Genomic DNA, 12,466 nt, shown 5'->3' with positions numbered 1-12,466 from the left:
CTTCCCTTTTTCACTTTCTTGGAAAACTACAGAGGAATTAGCTGCATCCAAAGGTATTGCTATCTACCCAGCTCCTGACCCTCACCCTCTGCCCCATTCCAGCTGCAATTTCACCCAAACATGCACAAAAAAACCCTGGGGAAAATCTTTTGGGTTGGGACCCCAAATCACATGTGAAAATGGAAAGTCAAGTTTATTATTTAAAAAAAAAAAAAGCTATATTATTAAAGTTATTTTATACCTTGTGGAAGGCACTGGGTTTGCAAATACTGAGAAATGTTGTGCAGCGAGGGGGAAGCTCTCCCCTTGCAGGAGAGGAGAGGCAGCCCCCGTCAGCCGCGGCAGAGCTGAGCTGGAGACTTTCTCACAGGTCACATCCTTCCACCCACTCAGGTCTTGTCCCTTGCAGTGCATTGCCCAGCCCTCCCTGAGGACAGAAGAAGCAGAGACACTATTTAGGTGCTAGACTGATACCATTCATTTCCGATATGAGCAGGCTTTGTTTTCTGTAGGGTCCTTTCCAATGAGGGACCTCCAAGGACTTGCAGTCCGCCAACTCTGGCTGAGCATCTTGCATGGAGGAGCGCAGCCATTGCTGTCTCATGATGCCACCTGAGCTCTCTCTAAGTCCTGGCCAGGAACAACAAATTGCAATGGCAGGTCCTGCCACCTCCTGCCACTGCAAGGGTCCCTCCTTCGCTGGGACGTCGCAGCTGAGCACAGTGCGTTGAGTGCGCAGCAGAGTGTGCGACAGCAATGCTCACCACAGGGGCCCTGAGACTGTTTGCTGTGTATGCCACACAAATTGCTTACCTCACCTCTACTCAGAAACGCTGCTGCTTTTGCGGTGAGCCAGGCTTTGCAGCAGCCTGCCACAGGAAGCAAAAACGGCTAATGAGTCCAACTGCAATAGCAGGGAGGGGGCGGGGGGAATCTGAAGGCAGAATCTTGTCCCTCAACTTGGAACGTATTCAGGATTCAGTGGTTAACGCCACTATTTTTGCACAAAATGCCTTGGGACTTCAGACAACCTCATATTTTTATGATCATTGGAATTGTCTTCTACCCCCATTTCTGTTTTCTCAGCCTATTGGTTACTCTGCCTTTACAGGCTTCCTATGTTATAGCAGCCTGGAGTCCCAGGGATGGTTCAGGGTTGCACCAAGCAAGGGTTGTCATCTAGATTCATCAGAGTATTATTTCAGTGATTAATGCTCTCAAATGCTCTGGGAATAATTGCTTCCAGCTAAGATAAGTGACAGCAAAAAGTGGGGGAAGGAGCAAAAAGTGGGGGAAGGAGCAAAAAGTGGGGGAAGGAGCTCTTTGAAGGACTTTGAAAGGATAAGACAGAGAGAAATCTTCAAGGGCTAACCTACTAGCTGGTGAGCTGTTTAGTGACCATCTATTTTTCACCTGAGATTTTTTTCTGAAACATTTTTTTCTCTGCTCCTTCCTCCCTAGTCTCTCCTGCAAGATGCTTTGCAGAGGCTGAAGCGGTGCAAGTTCATCTTTCCGTTCCCACTCATCTGCAAAGCCTTGAAGTTGCGGTTCCTCCTCTTTGGTGCGGCTGTGCTGCCTTTGTGTGACAGTCAGGCAAAGGGCAGCCATGCCCCTTCAGAAACACATGAGCCCTGCCAAAGAAACCGTCCTCGAAGCCCCATGCCAGGCATCCATTCCTTGTGGGTTTCTCACAATTCTTTTGGCACAGATGATGTCATCAGTTATGTTACTCGATAGCAGATCTGCAGGGAGAGAAGCACAGCCCCGTGAGCTCACCCAAAGGCAGGACACCAGCCCGGAGCAGATTTCCCCGCTGGGCACAGCGAGGGCCAGGCACTCGAGCAGCCCTGGGCAGCGGTGTGGGGCCAGACACTGCTCATCCTCCCCACTGCTGGGCTGCTGTCAGCCTCACGTGCTTGAACACCGCCAGGCAGGCACCCTCATCTGCTTCTGCGTGGCCAGCAACAACCATAAGTGTATGTTTTCCCCCGCAAATGCTAGTGTGCCTGCCTCTGTAATCACATGCGAGAGAGGGAGATGGAAGGAGGGGGAAAAATGGGAGCAGACCCATCTATGCTTACGATATTTCAATACCTTCCTGCTTGCTCTACTGGGAAAAAAAGCTATTAGGGAGCTTTTCTGCCTATCTGGAAAAGGAGGTTTTAGTCTGCACAGGAACAGGAGGTCCAGCCCCAGCCTCCCAGACCTTGGGTTTTCTTATATAGCAGGATGCCTGCTGGTCAGACACAGCAAAACCCTTCCCATGTCTGCTTAGGAGCTCCCCACTGGTGGTAGACCCCGAGCTAAGACCTAGATCTGCCTGGCAGTAATATAGCCTTGGGTGATCGCTTTCCCAGCTACTCACTCCACAACCAGGGGGATGCATTTATCTCAGCCCCACGTCACAACCCACCCAAATCAGGACTGCCTATCTTCCACCCACAGTCAAAACACCCAGAGAGCCCTGGGGTCCTTAGTATCCCAGGAGAGGAAAGGGTGGATAGGGCCATTCATCACCCCCAGCTTCCTGCAGCCACAGGCATCTTGATCCCCAGGCTGTGCCCCGCATGTCCCTGCAGCTCCATTTTGGCCACGGGGTGAAGTTGGGCAGAGTGGGAGGGCTTGGGCTGCTGCCTCCGCTCCTGGGGCTGGCTCCAGAGGAGCAGTGCTGTGGTAGCACCGCAAGCCATCCCGCAGCGGTTGTCTGAGGGGCTCCGGTCATCGGTGCACCACTGCTGCCTGCTGATCTGGAAGATGCCGTAGTCGGCACTGCCGTCCACTTTGATGCTCTGTGCTGCCGTGTTGAAGGTGCTCTCATAAAGGCCATGCAGAGCCCTAGGCTGGGGCAGAAGGCACTCAGGCTGTGCCATGGCTGCTGCCCATGGGGACGGTGGCAGCCGGGAAGGAAAGGCTGTGGGGAGAGGGGGGACTGAAACTCACAGTTGGCAAGGCTGTAGCCCCCGTAGCCGTCCAGCCCCTCTTCCTGGAGCAGGTGAGCCAGCTCACGCCGGCTGAACACCTTGGCTTTGGTGACCGCAGTCAGCAAGGCCAGCAGCAGCAGCAGCAGGGGAGACCCCACTCCTGCAGGGCTGCTGGTCCTCATGTACTGGGGTCCCCGGGGGAAAGGTACAAACAAGGCGTAAGCAGGCAGTAAAGCACAGTTAGACATCCGAGGCCAGCTCCCCAGCAGGCAGTGGCACGGCTGGCTCTGGTGACCCCGGGCTGCTCACGCCTGCCATTGGGGTGTGCACACCCGCGCATGCAGGCGTGCACGTACGCAGCGGCTGTGCTGGACAGCCGGGGCCACAAACAGGTTTTATCGGTGCAGACGTGGAAAACACAGAGCTTCAGGCACTGCCACTGTGCAGTTTTTGTACGTTAGTGGTGAAAGGTCAGGTGTCCCGTGGGAACTGGAAAGCTGACAAATGGGACCCACTAAGGGAAGGGTTACATGCTTTAGCTGCTCAGACATCTCGGCTCTTTCCTTGGCGCTGGTCAGCCTCTGAGCAGAAGCCATGATGTGCAGTGACCTCATTGCTGTTGGGAAGCCATACCGAAACGCACTAACCCTTAGCCCCGGTTTGCACATCAGCCTTTTACACAATTACCAGCACGCACAGTGAGTCACATCCTACGAGTCCAGGGAGTTTGTCCAAGAAAAGACCTCAAATCTGGGCTTTAATAAACAGAATTAAAAACCTTTCCTTGGGGTTATTTCTCTCTCATCCCTCCTTTCTTCCTTTCCTCCTTCCTGTGCACCGTCTTTTACCAAACCTGCCAGGCAGTTTGCTTTCTGGCCGTGCAGTGCAGAGCAGTCCCGCAGCCCCGGCGGCCGTGCCTCCGCGCCTGTGCAACCAGAGCCATTTGCAGCCCTGCAGAGCGGTTTGCAGCGAGGGGCAGAGGCAGGAGGCACCTCCTGCGCTGCCGCCGGTGATAATCCTCTGCGGGCAAGGGCAGTAGGGGCTGCTTAATAAAATCCCCATGTATACCTAGAGAAATCGTTACCTCCAGCAAGGCGGCTGAGCGCCAGCCCTGGGGCAGGCATCAGGGGTGTCCCCCAGTAACCGCTTGCCCTTCCAGAACCCCCCCGGCCCCGTCACCGGCGATGAAGCCCCACGAGCCCTGCCCCACGCCATGGGACCTGGGACCCAGCCCAGCCAGGGAGCACTGCTGCTGTAGCTGTGCTTTTCAGGGACAGAACCTTGGGGTTCGGTTTCTGCTTCACCTGAAAATTATTCCTGCAAGTGAGTCTACCAGCAGGAGTATTTTTTATATTTTAAGCTCATATTGCAGGATATTTGCACAGGCAGAGAAATATCACCTTCTCACTGAGAATAATAGCAGAACTGTTTCCAATGCCTCCAGCCAGGCAAGTGTGTGATCCCGTGAACAAAAATCAAGTAAATTTGTGTCCAAAATGTTTTTAACGTCTAGAGGGAATTGCCCATGAATAAGAGGAAAAACAAGAATTATCACACAGATCGATCAATGAGCAGAGGCAAGCAATGTATTACGCATTTGTACCGGGTTAGAAGCTGTAAAGACAATTAGTGAGAGGGTCTTCCAGTCAAGGCAGTAGAAAGAAATATGAACATGCTTGTTTTCCTCAGGTTTGTGGCAAGGACCAGAAGAGGTTTTCTGTTCACCCCAGAGTGGTCAGTGCTTGCTCCTGGCGTGTTGGCATCTCCAGGTGAGTCAGCGAAAGCCCCATGGACTGGTACCACCGCGCAGCTGAACCAGGGCCTGGCCACGCAGCAACGCAGAGGCGCTTATTCTCTCTTGTCTTACCATTCTGGTATCTCTTTGTTTTTGGCCATGAACACTAATAAACCCACAGAAAATTAGAAAATCACTTAGAAGAGGAGCAGCGGAAGGAATCTCCCCCTTATGGGAGCATTTGCTTTAATTTAAACTATCTAAATATAATAAATAACAGGGCTCCATAATGACATAATTTGCTCCTCTTCTTGGTTTCAAAGTATTTTTTAACAAGCAAAATGAGGTTTCAAACATGTCTGTGATATCTCCTCTGGATTAAATATTAATCTTGATGCCAAAGTAATAAATACAGAAATCCTGCCTGGTTGTTCTGACATGCAAGTCCCTAATTGTGTGGGAAGCTGCTCAGATGGGTTTCAGTTTCAGCAGGAGATAAAATGCCACAGAGCCAGTACAGTATCTGTGTCGCTACAAGATTTACAGCTCGATTCCCTGCCTGGAAACAAAGGAACAAATAGCTGCATGTCACCCACTGAACTGAAGCATTAGGGATTATATTATTACTTGAGTTTCTACAGGACTTCTCAGTGGGGGAAAAAAAATTCTATTAACTCTCTTTTACGACTACCAGCAGGGCAACGTGAAGAGAATAATCTCCTCCATTTATAAGGTCTGGGGGCCTTAAAACCTGAATAGCAGCCCAGGAGCTTTGTCACAAGGTCTGGCTGTTTCCTTTCCTTCATAAAATTCCTATCTCCATTAATCTGTGTTTATTTTCCTTCTGCTTTTTAATTTGCTTAATGGACTTCAGCCGAAGTCTCTCCTAGAAGTCAGAGGAAAGTAAACTCTGATAAATCCTTTGGGACTTAATAGTCACAGTTAAGCACTTCTTTGGATTATTTTGTCTGACTTTCATCTTTGCTGCTGCAGAAATGTCGGCTGCCTAGTACCACAGCCCTAACCCCATGACTTAAGAGCCTGGGAATGAACTGACAAAAGATATCCCTCTTTCTTTCTTCTTCTGCAGGCATGGAAATACAGAAAGACTAGATTTAAACTCATAAAAGGCAACCGGGGTGTACTCCACGCGTTTGCCCCACGCAGAAAGTATGTTGCAGGCTCAGTGCTCCTCAACCTGCCAGTCTCTGCCAGTCTCTGCCGAAACCTCTCCCATCCCCGGGTTTCGGTTTCCAGGGGCAGAAGGAGGCAGCCCCAGCTGGGCGGGAACTGCTGTGCACTGTACTGGACCCAGGCTGAGGGCTGGGGAGCACAGCCCGGTCTGGGCACCTTCAGCCTCAGCCTCCTGAAGCCAGGTGCCGTCGCTGTACATGGAGGTACCAGCTGCTCCTCCATCTCGCGGTCTGGCACCCTCCCTCCTCAGCTCGCAGCACAGATGGGGTAAGGAGGGGGCTGCAGATCCCAAGCCGCATGGGGAATCTGCCCTCTGGCAGCCCATAATGGGTGCCAGAGCCCTCCTGCAGGAGAGGAGACCTGTGACATTTCCTTGTTCCCAATCCTACTGGCATCATCTGTTCAATAATGTTTCATGTTATTAATCTATTATTATTTTCTTTTCAATGGGTAGGCTTTGAATGACAGCCAACATTAGTATTAGTCTCTAAATACCTTTTTGTTAAAAGTCCAAATCCTTTGTGTTCTAACCCATATATTACTTTCTGTGCAGCAGATTTATTTTTGCACGGCATTTATTCCTGCAGGATCCGCTTACTCAGAAATTGCATTGTATAATTAGGTCCCAACTGCCTATTTCTAATCCTGAACAAAGGTTCACTTTATTGTTCATTTCAGCAATTCACATTTTCATCTTACTTCTCCCATGTACGATAGACATAATTAATTAGGTCCCATTCCACCAACCTTTCTATTTCCTGTGTCTAATGATCAGGCTTTTAAAAAAACCCTCCATGGTTTTACGTGTTGCTGGAGCAATTTACACATGTCCACCTGTAGTGAAACTAAGGCATGAAGCAAAGGCAAGCACTAAGAGCTGAGCTCCTCTAACTGACAAACCCTGGTACAGATAAATGATGGGCCCATTGACTTATTACAACTCGTACCTGAAATTTTACATATATTTTGGGCCGATCTGCATAGACTGAGAGGAATTTTTTCCTAAAGAAATTTTCCAGCCTCCTGATTTTATTTGACCTGCTTGGTAAAGTTGCTGCCTGTGAACGCATAGGCTTCTCTCTCTCAGAGGCAGTGAGCAGGTGACCATTGAGAAAGTAATCCTGGCCATTTTTGTGAAAACACATTATCATGTGCCAGAAAAAAAGCTGAGCCATTGGGAAGGCCCCACATCACAGAAACATCCAGCCCTGACTACTTTGCCTTGTACCTGTTTTTCTTTCCTTGGTATAAAAGGGCTCAGCCCCCCACATGCTAACCATAAGTCTCAGCAATACCTTCGTTACAAGAGAGCATATCTTATCTGAATGTGCTTTCTTCTGGTACCAGGTGGTCAGCCACAGCGCAGTTTTGACTTGCTGTTTTGTAGCATCGTTTGACATAGTAGTAACAAGACATTACGAGCCGGAAGTTAATATGGTGAGGGCATGTAATTATCCAACTCTAGGGTCTGAAGGCCTTATTTAAAGGAGAGGTTCAGCACTTAGGGTATACCAGCAAATGGACTGTGGTAGCATCACAAGGAAACGTGCTCTTTGGAAAGGCTGAAGGCTTTGTCAAACTGCGGTGGCTTACCACCATTGCTATACAGGGCAGATAAACCTCGGTGTGCTTGCAACCAGACAGCTCGGGGCATAGGAGAAGGGCAGCTGGGAGAGCACAAAATTCTGCCAGATGTAAAACCCACCCAAGAAGCTGGGTAAATACTCTGATGGTTTGCTCTGCGGAGGTTGCTGCTGCCACCGAGCTTGCTGCTGGCGTCCTGGCTGGCCGCGGGCCAGCACAGGGGTGTCTGCACTGCCCTGCAGGCACAGCAGGGATTAGAGGGGCCGAGCAGTCAGTTGCACAAGCCGATGCGTCTCCTGGGATCGGCTGGAGACAAATGATCAGGAGTCCTATTTTGGAGCTCCCAGTGGTGGAACAAAGGCAGAGGCTGAGGTCCCGTATCTGCTTCTGTGAAACTCACGCTAACCTCACACTTTGTCAGGGTGACAAAGAGCGGACTGGACCCTGCTCAGGTGAGCCACTTTCCATGGCTGGACAGGAGCCTTGTGGCTTATTGGTCTGGCTCACTGATCCATGCTCTGATGTCTGGGATCCTGCTAAGGAAATTATCACATCTAGTAAGAGTCAAAGCTGCTTTGTGGGAACCATGAGTTTCCTGTCTTCTTTGCATTTGTGAAGAAAGACTTTGTCATGTTCCCAGGGTAGAAGTCACAATTTGCATTAGGAAAATATAAACAAAATTAAAAGATCAGCCCCATGATAGAGCCGGCACAACAACAACAGATTCAGGAAAGTATTAACTAAATGCTGCACAGCAGGCAGATTTTGATGTATATTTGTAAGCTTTTTTGGTTTCAAAATGCAGTATTCCCCCTCTCTCATCTCCAAAACATAGCCAATACAGAACAGAAACATAGCTTTTGGCAGTCTTCATTTTTTAGCTAAACTTGTTTGTGTTCTCTCTTAGCACTTGAAGCAGAGCAGTAGCAAATTACATTACTGCTTCTCAGTTTGTGACACACTTGACCATGTTTTTTCAATAAAAATGACACCACTTAACTTTGCTGGGTCAGTAATGAAGCAGCAAGAAAGATTTTGTTTGGCAAGAAAAATCAGCTAAGAATCCAGAGCTTCTTACAGCTAAAGCAAAATAAAGGATTTAGGTTAATTAGACTATTGATGAACTCTAAACTCTTCCCTTAATTTATGTATTACGATGAAATGTATCTCTGTGGCCGCTTTGAGCAGTCTTCCACACGCTATGGGAATATTTTTCCCACTCGGCACGACAGCGGCAGTGCGCAGACACCGCGGACCAGCGCTTGTCCCCTGGGGTAGCGGTGGGAGCCTTTGTGTCTGCCTAACTGAGCAAGAGGTATGTCCTTTTGACATGAACTAGTACCGCAATCCAGTGCAAAGTGCTCCCGTCAGAGATGGCCAGCTGGCTGGAAGGGGGCAGGGATAGGCTGTCCTTTGCTTCTAGGGCCATGTCGGCTTGGTGGAAACATCTCAGCTACACAACTTTTCTGAGGACCCAGATTTGAGTGCACCTCCATCACCATCCTGTTTCCAGCTGAGGGATGGGTCAGACGAATTGGTCCTAAGGATGCGGGTTATGTTCTCTGAGGAAAACCTGGAGGGTAACAGGCACTCTACCACTTTTGGGAAGAGAAAGCTCATTTCCAGGTGTGTCAGACATCAAGACCCAAATCTTCCTTCGCATAAGCCTGCTTTTCTCTCACCTTTCCGTTATTTTAATCTCATGACATTAGCATCTCTAAATGTGGCAGCATGCTTGAAAAACACATGGTAGCAAGTCTCGCTTGCATTGAAGCTGGGTAGGCAGCATCACAGCACACCTGACAGGAACGGCAGCCTAAAAATAGGTATTGTATCGTGACGTTTCCACTGGGTCTTTGAAGTCAGCCAGACTAACGCCGGCATCTGATGAGACCTCCCGAAGCAGCGGCTCTGGCTTCGAAGAGACTAACTCAGCCCGAGGCGCAGGAGGGCTGGCGGGTGCCTGTGCTGGCAGGAGCACAGCCCCTGCCCGGGGGGCGTTTGCGTCCCCAGGCATCCCATGGGAGCGTGGTGTCCCCACACGGACAGTCCCACGCAGCCTGCACCAAGGTGCGGATGCCATTCGCCCTTTTCCAGGGGCGATGCAGATCATCCGTCTGGCAGACATGCACCAGTGGACAATGAGTTCGTATTTTGGGAAGTGCTCTTCCGTGTCCCTCGGGAGCAGTGCATGGCACCAGGAGTGTGGGGAGCAGGGGCTGGTGTCAGCCATGCTGCTGCGCTCTTGCATTTCAGGCAGAGACCACTGCTCTGCCCCTGGCCAGCACCAAACCCTCGATGTGTTTGCAAGGCACCGGCACGTAGGCAGTGAATCCCTCGCAAAAAGCTTAATTACACCCCCTGCCTAAAAATGGCCTTTTTCTGGCCGACAACAACTCTCCTTCATCCACTGTAAGTATTTGGGGGATGGCATTGGCTTCACCAGAATATAATGTCAATGGCACTGAACTTTGTTACTGGGAAATTATCTATGTTGACAACCATACTTTGGCTTTGCCTTGAATTTTGTTTTCTGTAAATGCCTTGGCGTTTGTCTTGCAGTGTCAGGCTTTTTTCCAGACACAACGGTCTGTTTCATTCGTGTCCCTATCTCTTAAGAATATAACGCTTTAGTTGTGGAAAGATTGTTGGGGGCTTTTCTAGACTCATGTAATTTTGATGTAGGGGGTAAAGAAGGCATTTTGTTTTATATCTGAAGGGAATTTTCTCAAGTTCATACACAGCTGGTTTTAGCCAGTAAACTCCTATTAGTTTATGTTGTTGTTGTTGTTATTATTATTATTATTTTATAACTTCCTTCAATGGAAGTTATGCAGCTAAAAAGCTTAATGTAACAAGCTGGGAATATTTGCATATATATGTGTATATATACACATATGCAGGCATGCATGTACATACACACACACCTAATCTTTCTTTATTTTCAAATCAAACTGTTTCCTAATACTGAAAATGCAGAGAAAAAATAGTTATAATATGAATTTTCTTGAATTAATGACACCCTCACATTCTCAATTGATTAATGAATCATGTTTTTCTTGAACAGTCACAGATCCAGTTTTGTAGTTTCTTTAACAGCCTTCATGCCTGTCTGAGAAATACAGTGAATGTGCTTTACTGTGACCATTCCTGGTGCCTAAATTTCACACTCAAGAGAATACTGGAAATGCTATTAGCTTAGAAGGGTATTTGAATTTATTTGTGGTTTGGCAACAGAGAAAATAACGTTTGATGTAATTTTTGTTCCTATTTGTAAGGGAATTTAGTAATTTTGGAGACTGAATGTTTACCTATGTTTATCCATGAATACCACATGAGTTAACTGCAAATCTGTTAATACCACACGAGAGGTGGCAGAATGCTTTTGCACAATTTTTCTCCTCCAATAGAAAGATGAAGATAAATATTTCTGGAGTTTGTCCAGTTCTGATGATTGAAAATAACCCAGAAAGCTAATCTGCAAATAAAGAAACAGATTTCCAATTCGTCGTTTGGGATTTTTTTTTTCATTTTCTTTTTCACCTCTATTTTCTCAGGTATAATGTGGACAAAGAAAGGCATGAAAACAAGCCATGGTTTTGGGTCAGCTGCAGCCATGGCTGCAGCATCCCACCCCCAGTTTACACCAGCTCCGAATCTGGCCCCTTGGCACTAACCAAGAAAGCTTTTGCATATACGCTCCTGTCAACAGCTGTAAATGTTAGAAGCTTTCTAGGCTACTCAGGGGTTAAAGTTGTTCTAGTAAGTGTCTTTAATAAGGAATTCAGACGGTTTCTGTTTGGTTTTAATTATGATAGCCTTTCATATAGGTTGGAGGGGCTCCTGGCTCTGTCCTGTTGAGACATTAAAGGTCCCTTTGTTTAAAAGCTCAGAGCCAGATCTGAGATCGCCTGTAGTTCACCTTTAGGATATAGAAAAGTGCTGAGACATGGCAGGGTTTGATGCTGGTAGCCCCCATGGTGGGAGCTGTGGCACAGGGTGTTGTCAGCATGGCTCTCCCTGCTGCAGCCTGCTTGCTCCGGCCGCGATGCTATCAGCATTCCTTGCTGGAGCCTGTCTGAGTGGTGGCTGATTAATGAACTGGGGCTACAGCTATCTGTGAGAAAGAAGAATTGCTTATTTCACCCATGTCACAGTCCTAATTGGGAAAGTCTGACAGCATCTGGTTTGCTCCATGTATAGACACCAGGTACACAAAAGGACTTCTTCCAAGATCGCTGTGATTTTCACTAATCTTTCCCCTGCAACACCACTCTCCCCGGCAAATAAAACAACCGACCTTGGAATTTCTTTCTGAGGTAGAGAGAGAGGAAGAGAAAACATGACCCTTCTCCTTAATAACTTGTATGAAATGAAGCACAAAACTCAAACTTGTTTCACAAGCACTTTGACATCAAAAGTCTCGTGCACTGTTTCATCTGAAAAAATAACAATCTTGCAAGTAAATACAACAGAGATCTCTGTTCTGATGACTGGAGAGCCCTTTTAATTTTTGCTCTTATGTGAAATGTCTGCCAGTTTATTGCTTTCTCTTCACTGAGCTGGTACAACAAAATCAAAATAAAAGGCTGCAGATACACCCCACATCACTAGCCAAGATGGACCAACATGTGGCAGTAACCCATGTTGTCTTTTTTCCTGTGTACCAATGCAGGAGGACACTGGACTTTCCACATTCCCATTTCAGCCACTGTTCAATATGCTACAGAGCTCATCGGTAAGAGAGCAAGAAACTTGCTGGATTCACTAATGTTACTCCCCAATTTCTCTTGGCAACCAATTATTTTCTCATCCATGTTATACTTGGCAGGACACTTAGGGTTTTCCAGGTGGTAGAGCTGGCCTCTAGTTTGCCTGAGTGAAAATATCACTGAAGGTGTAAGGCAGCAGAAGTTCACATCTGAAATCTGAACATAGCATTAAATCTGTACTGGCATTCAATCTCTCTCCCACCTGTGACCTGCTGCCAGGCTGAAGCATTTGGGTTGTTTCAGCTATAGAGAAGACAAAA

At 48.0% G+C, this 12,466-nt stretch overlaps 1 protein-coding gene across 1 annotated transcript; it reads right to left on the bottom strand.

Annotated features, from left to right (window-relative positions):
* Positions 1 to 1,614: 1,614 nt before the first annotated feature.
* On the bottom strand, positions 1,615 to 3,103 carry LYZL2 (lysozyme like 2). Its single transcript, XM_072851627.1, is given in 4 exon segments — positions 1,615 to 1,742; positions 2,681 to 2,821; positions 2,824 to 2,835; positions 2,941 to 3,103. Coding segments are annotated over 4 exon segments (444 nt in total).
* Between the last annotated feature and the right edge of the window lie 9,363 nt (positions 3,104 to 12,466).

The sequence above is a fragment of the Ciconia boyciana genome, chromosome 2 (genome assembly GCF_034638445.1).
Source record: "Ciconia boyciana chromosome 2, ASM3463844v1, whole genome shotgun sequence".
In the NCBI taxonomy this organism is placed as follows: domain Eukaryota; kingdom Metazoa; phylum Chordata; class Aves; order Ciconiiformes; family Ciconiidae; genus Ciconia; species Ciconia boyciana.
The sequence above is the reverse complement of the archived record's forward strand: the minus strand, read 5'-3'. Positions and strand labels throughout refer to the sequence as shown.